The sequence below is a fragment of the Phocoena phocoena genome, chromosome 3 (assembly GCF_963924675.1).
Source record: "Phocoena phocoena chromosome 3, mPhoPho1.1, whole genome shotgun sequence".
Taxonomy (NCBI): Eukaryota; Metazoa; Chordata; class Mammalia; order Artiodactyla; family Phocoenidae; genus Phocoena; species Phocoena phocoena.
In genome coordinates this window covers 146,510,793-146,534,414 of record NC_089221.1, presented here as the reverse complement: position 1 = coordinate 146,534,414, position 23,622 = coordinate 146,510,793, and the positions used below count along the sequence as shown (strand labels likewise).

General features: G+C 42.8%; 1 protein-coding gene across 1 annotated transcript in view; it reads right to left on the bottom strand.

Moving 5' to 3' along the window:
• Positions 1-23,622, bottom strand: part of DOCK2 (dedicator of cytokinesis 2) — a 425,761-nt gene that overhangs the window by 223,228 nt on the left and 178,911 nt on the right. Inside the window, exon 28 of the mRNA XM_065873738.1 lies at positions 10,588-10,683. Coding sequence (XP_065729810.1) covers positions 10,588-10,683 — 96 coding nt within the window. The remainder of the gene's footprint in view (positions 1-10,587; positions 10,684-23,622) is intronic.

Genomic DNA, 23,622 nt, shown 5'->3' with positions numbered 1-23,622 from the left:
ACAGTGACCTCTCATCCATGCTTGGGCTTGGTTCCCCAGGTAGCACATGCAATGTTGTGATACCCTGGTTATGCTGATAGAAAAGCCTTCTTCCTCCTGAGCCAAACGGGCTGAGTCATTTTAACTGATGAAATCAAGAGTGGTTCACATAGCTCTTGCCCTGAGCACACCAAGCCCCACTGAACCTAATCCCACGTGCAGAGCTCCCATATGCATGATGGACAAGAGAAGTCATGTGTTTTTGTCATTGCTTTTCGTTTGCTTGTGTGTTTCAAGGTAAAAACAATATGCTTTCTGCAATTAGGGATCAAAGAGAGCAAAATAAAAGCCATGCAGAGCATCAGCATTTGCAAACTCAGACCCCGGAGCTGATCTTAATTCCTGGAACTGACCCCTCACTCTTCCCCACTACTACACGACGACGAGCTCCAAGGAAGCTTCTCACATGAACCTCAGCCCATAACCACTTTTTTTCCCTAATAAACAGTTATAGATTCCCTTCTCTGTACCAGCTTACTACAGTCTAGTGAAGGGTGGGGGAGAGGGATTCTGACAATGAGCACATGTCCTTTGCTGATTCACCTACCTGGATATCATGCCCCTCCTCCTTTTGACCCTCTTAATGCTGTCCTTGTTATTCTCTTATGATGATTATCTGTCTTGAATTATAGCTGTTTCTAGTTTTCTCCCTGTTTCCCAACTCTATGTAACATGTCATGGGAGTACTGGGAGTCATGGGGAACTTCTTTCCTCCCCTTGTAAAGTCTTAAGTCCAGGAAGTCTTTGTTTAATTAAAGACTTCAACATTATGAGCCCTTGTCTGTTCCGTGTGGACCACTGCACTGGCCTTCAAAGTCTACTTTCCTTACAGTTTTCCAGCTCCCTTGGATCTAGCTTCCTCGCAGCTACCTGGGGATCGCTCTAAGATGTATATCTGGCCATGCCACTCCAAGTTTTTCTAACTGTGCCCACCACCATCCAGGGCATAAAATTTCTCCCATAGCAACGAGGTTCCTTGCAATCCAACTTCAACCTAGGACATGCAGCCTAACTTCCTACCACTCCACTTTCCCCTGTGCCATCTCCCTGCCACCTCCTAAAACGTCAGAGGACATTACGTATCAGTGGCTTAGCACATGCTGTTCCCCCTACCTGGGACACTGTTCCATTACCTATTTACCATGGGAAATAATTTTTGTTTGGGGGAATAAATGAATAGTAGCCATATTACTACTAATCATGATAATAAAGGCTCCGATTTCTTGAAGTTACAATGGGCTATTATCAAATGTTTTCCTTCCATTATCTTATATTTTCCTCAAAAAATTACCATAAGGTAGCTAATGATGACCCCTATTTCCCAGAAGAATAATCAAGGCTTGGAGGGAGATAAGTAATTTGTCCAAGTCCACAAGTATGAGATGGTGAAGGCTGGAATTCTTGCAAGGTCTGCCAAACATGAGAGCTTGGGCTCTTCACTCCTATGCCAGACAGCAAGTGGCAATTTAAATGTCAACTCTTCTCTGCAACTTTTTCTGATCATTCCCCGCTCCTGCCATGGGATGAGTCACTCCATCGTCCTCCAAGTACTCATGGTGCTTTGACCAGACTGCTGCTTATATTATCCTGGCATTTCTTTTGTCAACCCCTCACACTCACCTCCACCAGGAAGAAAAGTCCTGGGGGATAGGAAATGTCATCTGTATCCCTGGGGCCCTCGAAGTGTTGATCACGTTTCCTGAGATGCTGTAAATGCTTCACATGCTTGTTGAACGAATTGGGAGAAAATATGGAGATGGACACATTAAGAGGAAAAACAATCCAGGGTGGAAAGACAGACCAGAACAAGACCAGGAGTCCGACTTCAGCCCCCGATTTCCTGCACAGTTTTGAAAAAGTACCTTCACCTCCACCCCCCACCTCTGTCTTCAGAATGAAACCATCTGGCTTCACAGGCTAGTTAGAAGAAAAGTGGAATTATATACATGAAGATGCTTCAGTAAGTTTGACTATCTCGTTAATTCCTATTTTTAAAGAAATAGTGTTTGAGGGTTTTTTTTTTCCTGATTTTAAAAGGAAAGCCGAATCATTTTAGAAAGAGTAAAACTACAGAAATGTACAAATCATGTGTCCTTTAAGCAGACAATACCAACATTATTTTAGCTTCTGAACAAGGTCCCTGGGTCTGACCTCTAAGAGATCCAGAGCATCTGGCGAGGGGCCACATTTCTTCCCCTTTTTGACCTTCAGGGCCCCATGATGGCTTTCTTATTGTTGTTGTTATATTTCTATAATCCATCTCCATATTTAAGTCCTAGAATATCCTCACGTTATTAAAAAATTATCATAAATATTTAATGGCGACATAAATGCATCACTTATGAATGTAGCATGAATCTAGAAAAGTGGGTTCTGATTTTGAAGGATCATTTGACAGAACTGAATCCCTTGAGTCACTGAGAAGGCCAGTGCCCTGGCACGGATGACAGGGACGGAGACCTGCAGGGAAGCCTGTTTCATTCGCCGTTGTTCTAACAGGGTTTTTTCTCTGTGGGCAGCTCCATTCCCTCCGCATTCCCAGGGAAGGAGCCTCTGGATGGGATTTCTCCTTCCTGTCTGGGATTCAAGCCTTTGTGGCAGACATCTGGTGGTTGGTTTCATCTCGGGGGGCGGGGGTGGGGGGCTTTATTTACAGCCCAGCTGTAGCAACAGCTTAATAATAATGCACAAACCCAGGTGCTATCCCAAGTCACGCCATAAAATAACTTGTAATCTGACTCATAACACTTGTGTCAAAGTAGGGAGAAGACTGTAGCGCTGAAGGGGGAAAATAATGGCTCTTATTTACCGAAGGTCTGCTCTGTGTTAAACTCCGTGCTGCGAGCCTTACACATGGGTTTTTACCCAGTCCTCACTGACAAGTAATAACCATTACTAGCCCCATTTTACAGACATGGAAACTGAGGAGCAGAACTGTGAAGTAAAGAGACTTCCTAGCTATGGAATAAGGTCACCTCACCCCTTGAGAAAAAGAGGACCAGTTCCCAGCCAGTAAAATCCTTTCAAACTCCATAACTTGTGCCCCAACCCCCATAGCCCTTAGAAAGAAATGCTGGGAGTGAGGGTTCTCATCAATGCCTAAATGGGAGACAGACGCCAAGAGGGAGGGGATATGGGGACATATGTATATGTATAGCTGATTCACTTTGTTATATAGCAGAAACTAACACACCATTGTAAAGCAATTATACTCCAATAAAGATGTTAAAACTAAATAAATAAAGTTTCCGAAGTTCACCAAGGACAAGAAAAGACTGGCATCTCTTCTAGCACCAGGAAACAGGACAGAAGATACAATGGAGTCTAACCTTTAAGACACACTAAAGTTACTTGTTCAAAGTCAGATCTGTCCAGCTCCACTAACAGAAGCCAAAAGGCACTGAGCTATTTGGAGGCAATTTCATTAGGATATGATGCACTGGTCATGCATCTCCTAGTACTAACTGTATGATACCCAAACTCCGTCTCTGCCTCTCCCTCTCTGGGTGCTAACAACAGCAGCCCCTGGGTGGCCAGTGGAGGCCCCAGCTTCTCTGGAGTCTGAGCTCACCTCCTCTGAAGAACCACAAGGCACACGTTACTGAGCCACGTGTGAAACTGTCACAGCAGCAGCATGTTTATTATCTAGGAGCGCTCTCTTTCCTTGTGGCAGAGGTCTGCTCGATTAGGTGGACTAGGGAGAACGCAGTGGCTATTTTAAAAAATTTAGGAACTTCATAATTCCCATCTCTGTGACTCATCATGGAACAAAAGGAAGGTCTGGAGATGAAGCTGGCTTTTTTATGCTCCAGCTCTCAAACTTTGCTTTCTCTAAAAGAACGCTACCACACAGGGCTAGTAAAGTATTCAGGAATTTTATATTTAAAAAGAAAGATCCTTAAGGGAAAGCCTAGCATGAAATAAATCTTTTCTCATCTTATTTTTAAAATCAGAATCTTTTAAAGCTAAACAGTGATTTGTGCTTTCAATTAGTTCTGTTCTTTTCACTCACTCCTGTAGCTTGGATAAGCGCCTGCTACATGCCATGCCCTGGGCCGATGGACAGCTTCCCGACTCACTGGCTATAAGCACCACCCACACCCACATGACCATATCAAGCAGCAACGAAGCTACCCCAAGCTCATTATGCCATCTTTCGGTTACCAACTGGAATTTCAGGTCTCCTGTATAATGTTTATTTTCTCTCTTAACCTGATCCCCCTCTAATACACAACATACACACATATTTACTCTTCTCTCTCTCTCTCTCAGGAATTTTCTCTAATTAATTTCATCTCAGGAAAACAATTTCCCAGATATGTATAGTGAAATGCTTAAGATGTCAGCTTCAAACTCTGTAGATTTGGGTATGGACTCTAGCTTTCTCCTTCCCAGGTGTGTGATGCTGGACAAGGAGCTTAAGCCCTCTGACTACTGTTTCCTCTTTGAGAGGGGATCATAATATTTGTCAACCTCACAGATTAAAGGTGATCATATCCCCAAAGTACCATCTCCGCCACACAACGAACACTCTGGAAATGTTCACTGACATTATTATTGACATAGGCATCCTCTGAAGGGTATGAATACATTCTCCCCCCATTCCTTTCCATTTGGTCTGGGTATTCAATAACACTTCTTTTCCTCCCTTATTCTCCTAGCTTAATCATATCACAAGGGTAATAACAGTAACACTTGTATAAGGGTAATGCAAGTACCACTTAACATGTTAAGGAAAAGAATGATGGGTTGTATGTAAATAAAACAGACAGCAGAAATCTTTCATTCCTTCAGCAGGTATTCACTGAGATCATCCTGCATGCCAGGGAACCACTGTGTCCTTAGAAACGCAGGAGTGATGAAGACAGGCATTGTTCTGCAGTTGCTAGGAAGGATGTTCTCATGACAGTATGATGAGTACACAAGGTTGAAGAGAGCAGAGGGATCCCAACTTGGTGGAGTGGAATGTGCGTCAAGACATGAAGGAGGAAGCGGAGTCTGTAAGGTGGAAGGTCTTGGAAGGAAAGTTAGGAGGGGTATGTTCTAGACAGAGGGAATGGTGTGCAGGGGGACGCAGAGGGGAAAAAGAGCATTCTGGGACCAAGAGAGCCGTTTCCTTGAGTTGGCACAAGTGTGGGAGGTAAGGGGCATTGGGAGAAGATGCAGGCCTAGACTGGGTGCCCTGAAAGCCACGGTGAGCAGCTGGGCCTTCATCCTTGGCCACTGTGGGGCCACTGATGCTTTATCTCCAAGAAAGTGCTACTTTAAAAGACCGTGTTGGCCACAGTGTGAAGAATTAGAAAGGGACGAGAGCGGAGGCAGTGGGTCTTATCAGAAGACGTAGCAGGGCACCAGTGAGAGGTGATCATGGCCAGACACAGGCTAGTGGCATCGATGGTAATGAGAAGCGCCTGGATAGAGGCCTTTAGACCTAGAACAAACAGAACCCGGAGATGAGCTGGATGTGGAAGGAGGAGACTACCTCTCCTTCCAGAGCCCTTTAGAATCTCCATGTCTCCACTCTAGCTGTGTCGCCTTCTGCTATTTCATAAGCACCAGCATTCAAGGAGAGAGTTCTTCAGATTTTAAGGGTTGTTATGGTTCAGTTACCAGAACTGAGGAGCTTGATCCTAAAGATACCACTGCCATCATAAAACCACCAAACTCCTACGCCATCTTAAGGTTTCTGAAAGTTACTATACAGGTCACCCCATTAGATTCCACAGTCTGGGCAGGGCGATAGCTGGGTTTAAGGTGCTCATTATTATCTTGAAAATACTTGATGTCTAAATAGTAATTTCAGGTAGTAATAGTGCAGGAGTGCACGATATGCTACTTAAAAACAGGGACTCTAGCAACGGCACTGCTTGGGCTCAAATGCCAGCTCTTCCACGAACAAGCTGTGTGATTATAGGCAAGTTACATAACCTTCCTGTGCTTGTTATCTCATACGTAAAACACGAGTACCTGATGTAGGTTAAGTGATGTCAAACACACATCGTACTTAGCCTTCTGCCTGAGAGCAGGATATCTGCTCAATAAGTGATAGCTTTAGTATAAACACTGTTTTCTGAACAAGGTGTTGAGTCACGCAGTGAAGGTCAGGCGTCAACCGACCACTTCTGGCTGGGAACACCCCACCTTCTCGTGTCCTAGACTGTCCTCACACGTGCTCTCCGTGGGATGGGGTTGGATGTGGGTGGAGTTGGCACTGTGTCACGGTGGCCCCTGCAGAAGCCTCCTGAGTCTTTGGGCTCACTGTGACAGAGAGTGGTCATGCAGGTGGGCTATCTGTCATTTGGGAAGTGAAGTCAGAGCTTTGAAACCCTGGCTCTCTGATGACTCAGGCATTTTCTGGAGTCTTCAGTGCTATTATGAGGTGAAGCAATGGAGGGTGGGGTGATTCCCACGTGTTTCTTTCCTTTTCGAATAAATGGCTCTGAAATTCTGGAGCTGGCCTCGTGCCAACTGCATTTACTTTTACTTAATCACTCAACAGACTCCTCTGTGAAAACTGGGGTAATTAGGCCCAAAATGTATCACCCAGAGGCTTATTCGAACTACCTGAAATAAAAGCTAGATCCCAATTTCAGCAAAATTACCAGTTTGTTTCCCTTCCAAGAACTTCTGGCAGTGCTTAGGTTCCCTGATTCTGCCTGTGGGACTGTCCATCCCCAGCACCAGGGAGGCCAGAGGCAGGGGATGGCCTTCTCTAGAGCAGACAGCAGCAGGACTCATTGGCCAGGGAGGGGTTCCCTGACAAACCCCCTCACCTGTGCAAACAAGCTTGGACGTTTCCCGCCCACACTCTGAGACCTGTGGGACAGCACAAAGTACACATGGTCTGATATCAGACGTCCCTGGGTTCACAGCCCATCTTACTACTAGCCGTGTGACTTCGGCCAGGATGATTCCATCCTTTGAAGCCCAGTCAGTCTATTCTCCTGAACAACGGAAGAGGATGACACTTACCTGTGAGGACTCAGATGAGCTCCATCACACAACAGGGATTTTCAATCAAACTTACTTTTTTATTTTTTAACAATCTCTGAAGAGTACAACCAGTGCAATAATAAACGACTGTGTTGCAGTTTAATTGGTAGCATATTCTCTTTGTAATGTGAACATAAAATCATGGTGCATCTTACACTTGATAAAATATGACTGCAGCACATAGAAACCATTCCCTGGTAAAAATGCAAGCTCTCAGATTACTGGCTTTTTCCATTATGTGTCTGCTCGGACACCACTACCTCCTTAAAGGAACCAAGAATATGTGAAAGGGAATATTGGTTTTACAAGAGTGTTTGGATTGGGCAAAAAAAACACCAATAACTTCAGTCAATACATAATATTTGCAAGAATCTTGCATACATCACTGTTTTCCAATCTCATCCTTATGACAGACATCACTAATCAATTCAGCACTTCTTTCTACCAAGCCAAGATGTAGCTCCGGAATCTTTCTCAACACAGTGCAACAGGCAGCCATTGAGAAGCCACCAGAGTTGGCACATAAAGTGAAATCTATTTTCCGTCCCTGACTCAGGACCTTGGGAGGCAGGGAAAGAGAATGGGCATTGGTCAAATTAGAAAACTTCCATACATGACAAAGATCTCAAAAATGATACAGTTCATTACACAGAAGAAACCAAGGTCTAGAGTGTGGAAACTTTCGCCAGCTCTCCCTTATCCAAAATGTCCTTTACCAAACCATGCTGCCTTTCTCATCATCACAGTCAAAAATCCTTGGTCGTTTAAGTAAACAAACATTTATCTGATACATTAGACTCCGGCTAAGAAAGGAAGAGAGGGCAGCAGCCATGTAAAAAGTTTTTTGCTTTCTGTTTTTGTAAACTTTCCTTCTGCTCATTCGTCACCACCGACACTTCATTGTTCAGGCAAATGATCTACAGAAAACATCAGGAAGGGCCGTTTCCAGCAAATGATAATCACAGTGTGCTGTACACAAGAATCAATCCTTCCTACCCCTACGGTACCTGTAATTTTAATACCTTTTATCACAACATGTCTACTCCTACAAATAAGAAAAAAAGTCACTATTTAATCCCACATAATGACACGAGAACAACCAGCCCTACACCCAATCGGGCCTTTTGGGATTTCAGAAGAACTAGACACGTCTGGTGTTTGCCATAAATATTGACTGTTTAATATTCCAGAGTAATGAAACTAACCAATAAAAATCGTATCTGGAAAGTTAAAAGCGATGGTTGGAAGGGGGATCTCTCCTCCTTGCCAGATTGCAATTTGAAATGAAATTGGGGCCTTCAGCGCTAAGACAGGGACCCCTGACCTCTGAGTAATTACTTTCCAACGTCATTTTCTTTAATTTGGATGAGCTAGTTCTATTCTAAGAATTGCTGGAAAGGCCCATTTTATGAAAATGAAGCCAAATCTTAGGAAAGACCTGTTTATTTCTTCCTTCTAGTTCAGGCACATCCCTGCTCCTAGTGAGGTGTGCTTGCTACATACCTCTAGTACTCCCCACTCAGCACTCTTATCATTGTAATTACAGCAGCAAACCCAAGAGTCATTGATGACTGATCGTGTTATGGCCAGATCACAGAAGCTACGAATGGCCAGACTAGTGCATTTATGCCTTAATTTGGTAGACAGTGGGGAGCCACTGAACATTCTAGAGTAGGGGAGTTTCCTGGCAAAGATGAACAGGCCAGCTGTGAGCAGTGTGCACTGGAAGGGCAAGCAACCAGGACAGAGCATCAGATAAAAGTCTCAGCATGAAAGAGGGCCAAACTATGCTCACCTGACTGTGTCGATAACACAAAGGGACAGAGAGACACACTGTACCAGAGAGAAAGGAAAATAATAATAATAGACACCAGTTATTTGGTGCTTTCTATGATCCAGGCACTGTTTTAAAGAATCACTGCTCTGAAGGAGAGACAGAGAGTTAAGAGCCTGCTATAGATGGAATGAGCCAAATGGATGGACGACCATCTTTAGGTCTGGCTCCAAAGAGAAGGAATAAAGATTAGGGAGGTCATAAAGTGTTTATCTAAGGTGCATTATGGGAACTGCAGATATGGAAGATTATAACTGAATAAGAAATGGTGATGCTTTTGAGGTGGAAGGACAGTAAGACAAACAACAGAGAATAATTTACATGGCTCTCTGCACCAGTAAGGCAGGAGTACCCAGCACTGCTGGTGCCCTCTAAGGATGTCACCACTCCTTTAAATGTACATAATATACAGTAAGGAACCATGCACTGACATAAATAGGCAGAAGCAAATGGGTATAAAGAAGATTGTTACACTTGGCTTCTAGAGATCAAATCCTTGCCAAGCTACTGTCAGAATAAACACTCAGCATGTTAAGTTCTGTAACCGTGAAGCAGGACTATAGTTATTGACATCAACTGCCCCAAACCGGCTCATACCGTACCAGTTTAAAGCAGACATCCCAAACTGGCTTTCTGAGAGCTGAATCCAGCTGTTTGAGGATCATAAAATGTTTATAAATATTTTTTAGTTAGCTGCCAACACTTAAACGTCAGGAAATTTCACATAAAGTATGGGGATTTTTAGCTTCTCTCAAGAAGTTGGGAGTTCTAGCAGCTGTATGGCTAATCCCACATGGTGTCAGTCAATCAAAGCTGAGTACTACTTGTCTTCATTAAACTTTACAGTCCCTGCCTGGTACATTTCATTCTTTCTTTCACTCATTCAGTCACTCATTCTTTCATTCATTTGTTCAACAAGTATTTATCAAGTACTTACTATATGCCAGGCACTGCTGTAGCGTCCGGAGATACAAATGAACAAAACAAAAATCCTTTCATTCTGGAGCTCATATTCTTACAAGGAGAGCCAGCCAATAAACAAATAAATAAAGGAAAATATATCTATATCTATCTATATATCTATATAATCTATAAATATCTATATCTGTATCTATCTATATAGCTATATAAATTATATAGCTATATAGATAGATATAGATATATATCTCACTCATATGGTGATAAGTACTAAGAAACATGAAGGAGTAGGGTGTAGAAATTGAAAGAGGATGGAGGGGTGTGGGGTATTATAGACAGGGCAGTCAGGGCAGGGAAGCCTCTCTGATTAGATGGCACCTAAGCCAAGATCTGATTAACAGGAGGGCACAAGCCCTCAGACCTGAGGGAGAGATAAGCCAAGCAGAGATGGAAATCCACCAGTGGGTTTCAGCAAAGGAGTGACATGGTTGGACATGCCTTACTTACAAAAGGCTTCTCTCTGGTGAGAGAACCTTCCGCCAGTCATAGATGAGGAAGTTGAGGCTCAGAGAGGCTCAACTCATCTGGTACACTCATCCTGGTAGACAAGTTCTAAATCTAATTTTATTTCAGCAACTTGAGTTAACTCTCATGTTCTCCCAGCCCACATAGGAAAAATCTGACCCATGTAGTCCAAAACAAAGCAACAACTGGTGCTGAGTGTTTGACAAGACCTGGTATTCCAGAAAATTCATTCCTTGACCCAGTTTGAAATGCTTGACAAGAGGAAAAGATCTACTCACAATCAGAACGTGATCCCGCTCCATTGTGATGACTGTCCGGTTCACCGTGCGAAGAAGCTGGACCATGATTTCTTGGATGTGGTGGTAGGTGAAGGCCTGTAACACAATCAGAGACATCTGTGTGACAACTGGGACACTGTATCTGCACACCTATCCCAAAGGACATACAACAGTTGTCAAACATGGTGATCACCAAGATCACCGCCACCACTACCGTCAGCATCAACATCAGCACCATCACCATCATAATCACTGTCGTCCTCGTATCTCCATTGCCATCTCACCACCTGGCTTTGGGCACCAGGAACTTCACTAACCACCTTAAATATAAGTCAGTGATTAAGAGCTTAAGCTCTGGAATCAGAAACTTATGGTTCAGAATAGTAACTCTGTCAAGAACTATTGTATTATATTGGCTGAGTTACCTAACTTCTATGTACCTTGGTTTCCTTATCTGTGTAACAGGATCTAACTTGGAATAAGGAGGGGATTTGATGCAGGAAATTGGCTATACAGGTGATGAAAAAGCGGAGACACCAAAGAAGGTAACTTAGGGATTAGCAACAGCAGGCAGCCACTGTCATCCCTAGGCTGCAGAGACAAATAAAAGGAGGCAGTGTTTCTGGAGCCCGGGACCGGGGTTATGTGATGGAAACTGTAGCATGGGAGAGCTTTGTGCAGTAGACACTGCATTATCCACCTTGGAGGAAATCCACAATGAGCCAGGTTGTAACATTTATAGGGTTCTGTCCACTTTAAATACAAGTCCCTGAACCTTGGGTAGGACTTACCGATGCTTTCTGAGCATTTTTTGGGGTAGGCAAGGGTTTCATGCATGTTTACCTACACCCTCAGATCCTTTTACTGGCGCAGACTTAAGGCACAGACTTAATGCATACCTGGGAGAGTGCTCATGGCTAAGAGGAAGGCCCTTGGCATTACAAATTCAGTAGCTCTGTGTCTGAGTTCCAGCTCTGCCCTTGCCAGCTGTGTGTCCTCACTTATCATCCTAACCTATCTGAGCTTCAACTTCCTTATCTATAAACTGTGGAAGGTTCTCTCACCAGTCTTTCAAGGTTGACGTGAACATAAAAGTGACACAGGCCGTGGTGGAAAAATACACTCGCCTAATTCCACTGCAGGAGAATCTGTAGGTCTGAGATAGATCCTGGACATCTGTGATTTCTGAATTTTATGTGGGTTATTCTGATGACTGAGAGCCATGACACAACACAGTAAAGCTCTAGAAATGAAGGCTTGTATTTGGGAACATCCTGTGACTCCAGGACCTAACCAGACCCTGACATCAAGAAAGTGATAAATAAATGGTGGCTGAAAAAGCAGATGACCACTCACTCATTCATAAGTACCTAATTAATCTTTGCTGCACTCAACTTAACTGTGGTTTGTCTCTTAATGTAATGAATGAATGGAAAACAGATTCACAGTTTGGGGAGGGAGAATGAGATAACAAAAGAAGATGTGCTTATTTAAAAATTCCCTCCTCTCCCAATGTGCTTTCCATGACTACTGGCACCCAAAGACGAATAACCCAGAGCTTGCTTTCTCTCTCTGCCCCAGACTCACTTCTTCTGTATGTTGGCTAATCTCCGATCCCCCAGCCCTCTGGAGCTCACCAGAAGAATCTCTGCCACCAGAGCTTCCATCAGAGCATATATTTCACAGAAACAATTTCTCATGCTCCATTAAATCCATCCAGACCTCAATGTCTTGCTAGGTTTGAGCCCCCCACACCATCCAGCCTTTCCCCACATCTGGCATTTCCTCCTGATGCTCAGCGGTGGGCAAGAGAAAATTGCCCTTTACTTCTTGGCTGCAGGTGAACTTCTCTCCCGACTTCCTTCCCGTTTGTTTCTTCGAGCCTTTTTACTGACTTAACAATCTCATATTTCTTGCATTATATGAGCATGACGCTTATGGTAATAACAACAATAGCTAAGTTTCTGTGAGTTCTTACTAAATGCCTGGCACCTCGCTAAACATTTTACTTCCTCTCACAACAAGATTGACGCTGTTATGATCGCCATTGTTCAGATGAGGAAACTGAAGCCAGAGAGGTTAAGTCATTTGTCCAGGGTCACCCAGCCAGAAAGTCAGGGAAAAGAATTCAAACCCAGAAGTCTGGCTCCAGAGCCTGCTCCTCACCCAAACCCCACCCAGGCTGACTGGAACATGAACACAGATCTCTGGTTGTTACTTTGGAGCTTCATTAGAGTCTTTCCATATGTCAAGATACATAGGTACCCTGCCTTCAACTGAGCCAACTTCCAACTGCCTTCAGTGACTTCTGACCTTTTCTTTCCCTTCTAGAAAATCTTCAGTGTTTTTTCTCATTAATCCCTTACCTTCTCTTCATTCCTTTGCAATTTCATCAACCTAAGCCCACTGCAAATGTATAGGATAGTTTCCATTTCATGTTATTTTTTTTTTTTTAGGATTACGTCTCTTCTTTTACCAACAGAGATAATAAAACCCTGTTCTCTTGCCCTCCTGCCCACTGCTTCTTTTAATAGTCATTTCTTCTTAGTCCAAAGAGTAGCAATTAGACTGCTTGGGAAGTTTGGTATTTAAAAGTCGAAAACTGACAAATTCAATTCATTTCGCTCTGAAAGCTCCCAATAAGGGAGGCTGTGTAGCAGAGTGTTCTGGGATCAGACCGATTTGAGTTTGAATCTCAATTCTGCTTATTTGAGCTGGCTGACCTTGAGCAAATTACCTTCCCTCTCTGAGTTTCAGCTTCTTTATTTATAAAATGTGGCAAACAGTAGAAACCTCAAAGTACTGGTTTGAGGAATAAATAAAGTACTGCAGGGAAAGCCCTCGATATTAAGGGTTGGGATGTAGGAAGCCTTCAGTAAGTGGTGGCTGCAACTCACGTTCCCCTAGGTCTGCAGCAGCATTCCGGCCAGGCTTGCAGATTCCCATCACGTAGCAGAGAGCGCAGCACAAGGCAATGCATAATCTAAACTCTGGATGATATTGAAATGCCGTCCAAAGAATGTATAGCACGTATGCAAATGGAAAACTTTCAAGATGATAAACCTGTGCGAAGCAGTAAAAATGCAGCCACAAATCACCCGCCGTTCATTGATCCACTGTCAGGCAAGTGGAGGGAACCTCCAGGAAAGTGTCTTCCCGGCTCGACTAAACAGTCAGTGGCTTATACTTGAAATGACAAAGTCAGTCTTCCTATTATGGCCCTGGCAAAGAAATTAATCCATCCAACCTAAACACACTGCAAATCGTAGTGACTTTTTCCTTTTAATAATCATAGGCTGTGAGATCTGGAAGGAACTTGGAGTCCTTTCTTTAAATGAAATCTTATCCATAAACCTACTACACAACATAGTAAAAGGAGAACTCGAAGTGGGTGGGGCAACCCCTGTCTTCCTAACTCACCCTAGGCCTGAAGCCAGCCCAAGGACTTTGTAGGATAAGGTTCAAAACTACTGCTTTCCTACAGTATTTCCAGAATTGCAATAGAGCATGCCATATATGAGACAATTTTAAGTAATAATACACAGACACAGCATTTCCTAACTTTGAATCAAATTATGTGAAAGGTATCCCCTTCTTTCAGTTTTTTCTTTAACCCTTTCAATAACACCAAGTAGAAAAATCTCTCTTTGGCGCTAATACGTTTTTAATACCCCTTTAGTTCATGCACGACTCCTTTTTTAACAAAGAGGGAAGTCCTCAGGTTAGAGCAGACAGTACACAACAGCATCTAGTTAGAACTTAATAAAACTGTTTCATTTTTATTGTGTTTATTTTTAAAGCTATATTTATGGCAAGTGTTTAGAAAAAATATCCAAAACTTGGAAATAAAGCAAAACGAGGATGCAATGGGTTTTATTTTATTTATTTATTTTTTGAGCCTATTTTTTTTTTTTAATTTCTGAATTTTATTTTATGCATTTTTTTATACAGCAGGCTCTTATTAGTCATCCATTTTATACACATCAGTGTATACATGTCAATCCCGATCTCCCAATTCATCCCACCACCACCCCCGCCCCCGGGTCACTTTCCCCCCTTGGTGTCCATACGTTAGTTCTCTACATCTGTGCCTTAAATTTCTGCCCTGCAAACTGGTTCATCTTTACCATTTTTCTAGGTTCCACATATATGCGTTAATATACGATATTTGTTTTTCTCTTTCTGACTTACTTCACTCTGTATGACAGTCTCTAGATTCATCCACATGTCTACAAATGACCCAGTTTCGTTCCTTTTTATGGCTGAGTAATGTTCCATTGTATCTATGTACCACACCTTCTTTATCCATTCGTCTGTCGATGGGCATTAGGTTGCTTCCATGACCTGGCTATTGTAAACAGAGCTGCCATGAACACTGGGGTGCATGTGTCTCTTTGAATTATGATTTTCTCTGTGTATGTGACCAGTAATGGGATTGCTGGGTCATATGGTAGTTCTATTTTTAGTTTTTTAAGTAACCTCCATACTGTTCTCCCTAGTGGCTGTATCAACTTACATTCCCACCAACAGTGCAAGAGGGTTCCCTTTTCTCCACATCCTCTCCAGCATTTGTTGTTTGTAGACTTTCTGGTGATGCCCATTCCAACTGGTGTGAGGTGATACCTCATTGTAGTTTGTTTTTTTGGTTTCCTTTTTTGGCGGTACGTGGGCCTCTCACTGTTGTGGCCTCTCCCGTTGTGGAGCACAGGCTCCAGACGTGCAGGCTCAGTGGCCATGGCTCATGGGCCCAGCTGCTCCGCGGCATGTGGGATCCTCTCGGACCAGGGCACGAACCCGTGTCCCTTGCATCGGCAGGCGGACTCTCAACCACTGCACCACCAGGGAAGCCCTCATTGTAGTTTTGATTTGCATTTCTCTAATAATTAGTGGTGTCGAGCAGCTCTTCATGTGCCTGTTGGCCAACTGTATGCCCTCTTTGGAGAAATGTCTATTTAGGTCTTCTGCCCATTTTTTGATTGGGTTGTTTGTTTTTTTAATATTGAGCTGCATGAGCTGTTTATATATTTTGGAGATTAATCCTCATGGTTTTGAAATAGAGCATTTCTGATTAGCCCATACTGGGGGAGAGGAGAAAGGTGCTCTTACCCTCTCAGGAAACGTATCTTTATTTGATTAACCGTCTACAACTGATTAGAAACCAGAAATATCATAGCTACATAAAGATGGAGGTTAACTTGTAGAAAGATGACCAAATGTGATTTTTTTTTGTTTTGCTTTTTGCTGGTTCTCTAAAGGTTCTACTGATCTGTAGAATTTTGTCTTACATGTAAGGACAATTTTCTATAAGCATCTCTTCTCCCACAAAAAAATCAAGAACTCTAAATACTTTTGAATCAGCTCTTTCATTGTTCAGCTTGTTCTTCCCTAGTTTATCAAAAAAAACTTTTTATACATGCTCACTATCTAACTGTGTAAGATGATATTTTTAACCGTTTGAGGGCTCTACATTATACAAGTGATGCTGACTACTTAATGGCAGTGATGTAACTTTATTTTTATCAAAGTTACAAATGTATGTAGTTTAAAAACATTCTCCAAGGTTCATTAAAAAAACAAAACAACAAAACAGCAGTGCCTCACCTTCTCCTCGCCAGGGGAACTTCTTTACTTCTTTTAGCTGACGTAGTTGTTATTTTGGTATTTACGACCATGTTGCCAGTAACACACTTGCATTACTTCTTTTATAAGCAAATGTCTTCCTCTTTCTGGTATTATCTGTAAACCCTCCACCATATAAGACAAGGATTTCACTGTTGTTCCCCACTCTGCCCCATTAGGCCCTGGCATCCTTCCCATTTCTCCTTCTTCCCATACAGCTATACTGTAATTTTGGTTTGATCAATAGTTGGTGTTTAAAATGTTTTGTAAACTATGACCAATTCCCATTTCTTGTACAACTTTTCATTTCCCAAAATGAGAAAAGCAATTCTGGGGACAAAAAAATCAGATATTCCTTTTCCCTCTTCGGATGATTGTTTTTAAACTATCTTTTCCCTAATTCATGATTGCCTCTTCTCCTATTTCTCAAAATTCTCTCTGCCTATTTTTAAGTTTGCTTTGCCTCATGGAGTCACTGTTTTCCTCCAAGTTACTCATCTTCTGTTTGCCTGTTTTGCACTCTCTCTTTCTTGTCAGAGTTCTTCCTTAGTTCTCTGTAACCAGTGGTGGTAGGTCACATTTCAGCGTGGGTGACTCGAAGGCTGTTTGCCAACTCTGGGCATAGGAGTAGAGCTTGTGGTCTGGGAGCTTCACTGCAGGGTGATCTGGTTGGGACAGTTAGTGGGAGAGGCTCAAGTGTCAGTATATACAAGTTTTTCTTCTGGATCAGTCTGGGCTGGTCGGATTACACAGTGGAGAATTCTCTGACTTCTCTTGTCTGAAGGGTTAAGACCTGGCTGCCAGCATTCCAGGAGCTGAGTGTGAGGAAAGTGCTGGAGCCTTCAGCTTCCAGGATGCATACTTTGGTTAAAAGCTTATTTCGAGTATGGCATCGCTGCCTTCGATTCTGCCTGGTGTACGCTACTCCAGGTGCCCGCTGTTTTATCCTCTTTATAGAATAAACCTCCAGTGACCCAGATGCATGGAGTCAGGCTGCTTCTTACACAGACTTGCAACTGATCCTACTTGTTTGAACTCCTCTCCTTCCTCCCACCTCCAGCGGCACCCGGTACTACCATTACCTGAAACTTTGGGGGGAATCTTTGCTTTAGAATGGAAGAGTTTTCAGCTTTCCCCACTGCTGGCTTATGAATCACCCTTCTTGGGTCTGCTGCGTCATTTATTACTTTTCCACTTGATATCTACCTTCCTTTTAAAAAAAACTCCCTTTTATGTTTTTCAGTAGGTTTTTAACAGGGAGCAAAATATATAACTGTGTTTCATCTACCATCTTTTCAGGGATTTCTACCCTAACATTTCATGTTTAAGTGTTTATAAGTGAGCTGATTTAATCAGAAATATTAAAAGTACATGGGATAATGGTTAAATAACAAAAAATGAGACTGCAATACAAATGTCTGAAGTTTTGAAAAGAGTTCTAATGCAGCTCCTAATTTTACAGAAAGAAAATTTTCAATTTTTTTTTTTTGGAGGTGGGTGTGATAGTATAAGGTCATGTGACCAGTGACAAGTCGTGTCATTAGAGCTAGAATGAAAAATCAGTTCTGCTGAGCAAGGTCCAGCGGACTGCTCCCTCTGCTCCAGCATGCGAATAGTCTTGGTCCTTGTGTTCATGCCAAGGACAATCCCAGCTCTTCTTTTCAGTGTTAAGATGAAGAATACCAGGTCACAGCTACAGAGTTAAAAGTCCAACGACCTTCTTTGTTCGTTTAGCAAAAGAGAAATAATGCATACCCTGACCATGACATCTATGGCCACTACTATTTTTCTCTGCTCTGTGTTCCTATATAAGTCTTTTCAACTTCGTTCTGATCTTGAAGGTACCACAAACACTCACCTAGAAAGAAAATACCCTAAATTCCAAAAGATAGTACCAGCCATCACCTAGAGCAGAGTCGCCTTCTCTCTTTTTATGGCTCCTGGAGGTGATGTGGTTTTCTCATGAGTTCTGGGTTTAATGCTAGTTTATTTCCTCCTGTGTGAACTGGTTTCCATCCTGAAAGACTTGACTTCACTGCACAACAGCTCATTGTGTGAAGCAAGCGACAGAGGCAGCTGCTGACTCAAGAGAAGTGAGAGTCGGGGTCAGTGCAGTCAGGCAGGGGGGGTTTTGCTGCGCCCCATCATCTCTGCCTCTCCTACCCACTGGACCACGCCCCCCCCCGCCCCCCACTTCCCAGGTAGGACTTGGGCAATGCCTTCATGTGGTCATGAGTGTCTGCACCGTGGGTTAGTTCTCCCTAGAAGGGGAGAGTTTGAGTTGGTGGTAGGGGGAGATAATAAAGGAAAAGAAGATGTGGGTTCTCATCCTCACGCTGCTGTTACCTGACAATCTTGAGGTCATCCTATAAGCTAGGAGCTATGCATGCAGACTTGACATCTATGATCTCATTTAGTTTTTTTTTTTAAATCCAGTGAAGCCCCAGATGTGAAATATGAGGGTAAGAGAAGCTTAGTCACTTGCCCAGGAATTATCCACTCACTGGGGGCCAAGCCTGAACCCAAGCTCAGCTCTGTCTAATTCCACGCTCTTTCCCTGATACGAAGTGCGGTGGTGCTGGAAGGTGGGAGATGCTTCAGGCCCTCCAAAACCTCTCTGGCAATGATTCTCAGGGTTACGAAAATACAGAGTCTCTCCTAGCGCAGAGGTTATGGAGCTACCACTAATTATGCTCCTTTCTTCTGTTGGTCAACCTTACATCTCTGAGCCTCAGTTTCCTCATCTGTACACAGGCATAATCGCACCCACAGTATCAGAATTATCTTGAGAATCTCATGATCCTCTGCAGGTATTTCTAACACAGATCGCTAATATTTTTTGAGCTTTTACTACATGTTGTGCATATATTACCTTAAGGAATTCTGCAAGCCCCTCCCTATGAAATGCGGGAAATACTTCTATTATCCCAGATTTACAGATGAGGAAATAGACTCTGGCTGTGGCCACACACCATGTAAATACTGATCCAAGTTCCAGCCCAGGCCTGTCTGACTCCAGAGTCCAGGCTTGCAACTGCCACTGCCTCCATCTTTTAGGATCACAGAAATGAATGGATGCGGCAGCACTCTGTAGATGATAAATCATTCAGCAAATTTGTCCAAAGTAAATAATAACACAAACATTTGTGTGCACAGCTTTTTATAGCATATTGTATTGCTTATAATATCCAAATGTAGAAAGCAAGATAAATGTCCCCAAATCAGGGATCCTGTTATATAAATGATGGCTTACCCACACAGTGGAGTAGGAGAGTGTAGATGTTCCTTGAGCTGGAAAGATATCCTTAATATGTCAGGAAAAGGAGACTACAGAGCACCACATGTGATAGAAGCCCACTTATGTTTTTGAAAAATATTTTCTATGTCCAAAAGGTCTGGAAAAATGAATAGGAAATCATTAAACAGGGAGAGGAGGGAGAGATGTGAGGTTAAAGGGATAATTTCCTTGCTATGGTTTGTTGGACATCTTCACAGTAATCATGTATAGTAACAAAGAAAATAGAACTATTGCCCAACTGGAACAAAATGGAAGTCAGTCTACACACCTAAGGAATCGTATTACAGAGGACTGAGTGGATACCTATCAGGGACCGCAGTGTGCTGCAGGCAGCCCTGTGTTCAGAGGCGAGGGTGCTTCCCCTCCTGAGAGCTCCCACCCTGTGCTAGCGTGGCCATGGAGTCTCAGTGCTCACATGCTGGAGGGCTGTTGTCAACGTTACCGAGCAGACAGAGAAGAACTACAAAGTCACGTGGGTTAACACTTTTGGAGAAGGCGCAACTATGAAATATTTTATTCCATTTATCAGATGCTTTTAACTTCCATTTCCTGGCAGGTGAAAAAAAAATCTACTTAAAGCAACCAGAAAAAAAAAAAATGACAAAACCATCACCTCCCACAGAAAAATCCCATTGTGCCTAGAGAGAAATGTTGCTTTTATTCAGGTCCTGCAAGTTGCTCTGTGGGGCTTTTATTAAAATACACTGAAATCTACAACCTACAGCCTAGAGTGGAAAAAATGAACCTCCCAAGGTCTATGAGTCCAACATCTTAATGCTGATGAATGGAGGCTGGTTGGAGCCATTTGTGAAGATGTACCTTGGAGACGCTCCACTTTGGGGTTTTGTTCTTCAAAACAGGAGGAATCGATGGGGACTGTGTAAGGAGCAATGGATAAGGAACACAGCTAACATCTGTTGAATTCATACTATGTGCCAGGCAATGGGCTATGTGCTTTGTATTCATTATCTCACCGCATCTTGACCAAAACCCTGGGAATAAGTATTATCCTATTTTAAGATGTAAAATAAGATCCATTCTAATCTAATTATTATTACCGTTCAGTACATACCGAGCACTTAATATATGTCAGATACTATTTATAAGTTCTTTACACGAATATCACACGAATATCTGCTAATTCACAGAATAATCTTATCAATCTACTACACTGGCTCTCCCCATATTACAGATGAGAAAATTCAAAGGTTTATGAAACTTGTCCAAAGTCACAGAACTGTAGGTCGTGGAACTGGATTTGAATCCATGTCCCCTTGGTTGCAAGGCTCCTGTGTTGTATACATGGCTATTTACAGCAATTTTGTATTGTTTGTAATAGCCAAATGTAACAAGGAAGATAAATTTGCAAATGGCCCGCCAGAAATGGGCACCTTTAAGGTCTCCACTGTAGAAATGGGGTCTGTGAACTATTTATAATATTTTTTAAAAATTAACAGATATTGTACACTCACTCGTTTTCAGTGTTATTACATTGGCTTAGGGCAATGTCAAAATTCCTTGTTTGAATGAGAATAAGATAAACTCCAGATAGGAAGGCTGTTTAACTCTGCTGGTTTAGAAAGTTCAGAAGGCGCTTATATATTACCCTTTTCTTTAATGAGTAAACAAATTATCTAATGTTTAATACATTTTGCTTGTTCAGGAGACAATATATTTTATGCCTCTATCAGCATATGGTAAGGAGTGGTGGAAAAAACCCTGGTGGTGAAGATCTTTCCTCCTATTTATCCAGAAAGTCATTCAAATATGTTTCCATCCCTCCATGTCCTGATTATGCAGTGAGCCTCCTCCCTCCATTCCTGCGCTCCTCTCTCTCTCCCCTTCCACTAGCAGTCTGGCATTTCTCTTCTGCTTCCTTCTGCTTTGTGCCTCCGCTTTGTCACCAGCCTTCACCCACCATCCTGGGATGGCTTTAGCCACAGGCAAAGAAGGTACCTATTCAGACCAGAATGATTCTCCCCCACCCCAAATGATTTCCCAAATATACCTCCAACTATTTGTTGATATTTGAGGTTCCATGAATAAAATGTCATTCTTTGACTGAAGGCTAATTCTCTCCTGTTAAAATGAGGCCCCGAATGAGAGCATTAGAATACTAGACCATAAGCCCCTCTGAGGTAAAAGTCATAACATATCCACTCCTACCTGACTCCCCTTCATGGTTGAACAAATAGATTGTGAATCACCTGTGAGATCCTTGAGGACAGAGATTAGGTCTGTGTCATTATTTTAGGTTCAACACCTAGCACAAATATCTGACACACAAGAAGTAATCACCGCATTTTTATTAAGGGGATGTAGATTCCGTTTAATTAATTAATTAGAAAAGCGAATACGAGATGTCAGATAACTGCTGTAGAGAGTAAGGAGAGACTGTTAGATAAGGGGATGAAATCAGAATGTCGAATCTAGAAGCTTCTGGGCGTGGACTTCCTCAACTGTATGGGCCACACAGCTTTACCCTACACAAATGACTAAGGGGCTCTTAGACAAGCTGAGAGTGGAATCAAAATACATACACAATCTTCTAACCTCCTTCCCACAGTGAAAATGTCCCTAATCCTCCCGACAAAGAATACAGATACCAGACAGCTCATCTGGCGGTGACTGATCTAGTCTCCTCAGTAGGGTCTCCCCAAATCAAAACTCTACTGTCCTCTTTTTTTTAATGGACTCTCTGCCCCACAAATCCCTCCCAAATCAGGCAGGCACAAAACTGAGCTCAGAAACAGGTCTCGTGAAACATCCCAGGATCCTGTGTCTCAGCCAGAATTCAGAGCCTGCGCTCACTGACAAGTCTTAAAGATCAATTAGGCCAGAAACGTTAGAAAAATTACCACCAACAGGAGGAGACTTTAAAATCTTACCCTTGAACCTCTGTTGCTTGGCCTGGAGGGGATGGAGGAAGTAGGCCAATCTTAAATGCAAGAGAACTGGCTGGAAAAGAGCAATAAATCTGAGGAATGAATGTGCATCCTCTGATCTACATGTGCAGTTACACAGACATCAATGTTGCCTTTTCAGTTAAGACTGGATAGAATTAAAACTCTCCCTGGAAACTCATCTCTAGAAGGACCGAGCAATACAAAACTTGTGCCGCTCTCCATGGTGCTGATAAAATCCTTCCTCCTAGAACAAAGGCATTTTCCTCATCGGGAGAAGGTGGAGTTCAATCTCTCTCCCTCTCCCTCTCTCTCTTTCTCTCTCTCTCCCCTCACTGACCCCCAGAGCATGTGCATGTGTCTGTTTTAATGCTCATAAAGCATGCGTGACTTTCTTCACTGTTCCCAAATTGTAATGATGATTTCAAATATTTTTTAAAGTTCTATCACATAGCTAATATTTACTTTCATCCCCAGCCAACTCTTTTCAGAAAGTTTAGGTTGTGTGCTTCCTCCTCCCTCACTATCTCTCTCTGACCACTATATATCTGCAATAAATTTGAAAGAGGAAGAACTAGTTTATTCTTCTGATTTACTACAAAATTTCCAATTTGATCTATGGTTTCTGGTGGCTTTCTGGAAAAGAAGAAGGTCATCTATTTCCTGGTCTCCATAATAAACTCAGTGCCCTCCACTTTAATCCGACTCTGATCCTTCCCTGACCAGCGGCAAGCAGGGAAGTCCTTCTTCTGAGTATTCAGTCCCTTTTTATTCTCAGCGAGCGAGAGTCTAGCATAACTCATTAGTATAACCAATTCACCTTGAACGAATTGCAAGTGTTTAGTCCTAGAAGTACACTGAGTTCCTTTCTCATAAGTGTGTAGCATCTAGAAGTAGTCTTCCACTCCCAATGCTCCTAGTTCTGGAGTGATTTTAATCTTCCCATAATCACAATGTCATCACGAGGCAGAGTTCACCTCACCTTAGCCTTGGACTGCAACCAGCTCCTTCAAGGGGTTGTCTTTTGTGCCTGGTGTACTTTTGCTTCTCCCAGATCCTAATCCAGCCATCCTGGGTCAGCTCATTCTTCCCACAGAGAGGAACCTGAATGCCTTTAAGAGCAGGTTTTTACCTGTGTCTGCGATGCCCTTCTACCCCTGGCCACCTGCCAATCAGGTGACTCAGCAGTCAGAAAACCCAGCTCAATCATCACCT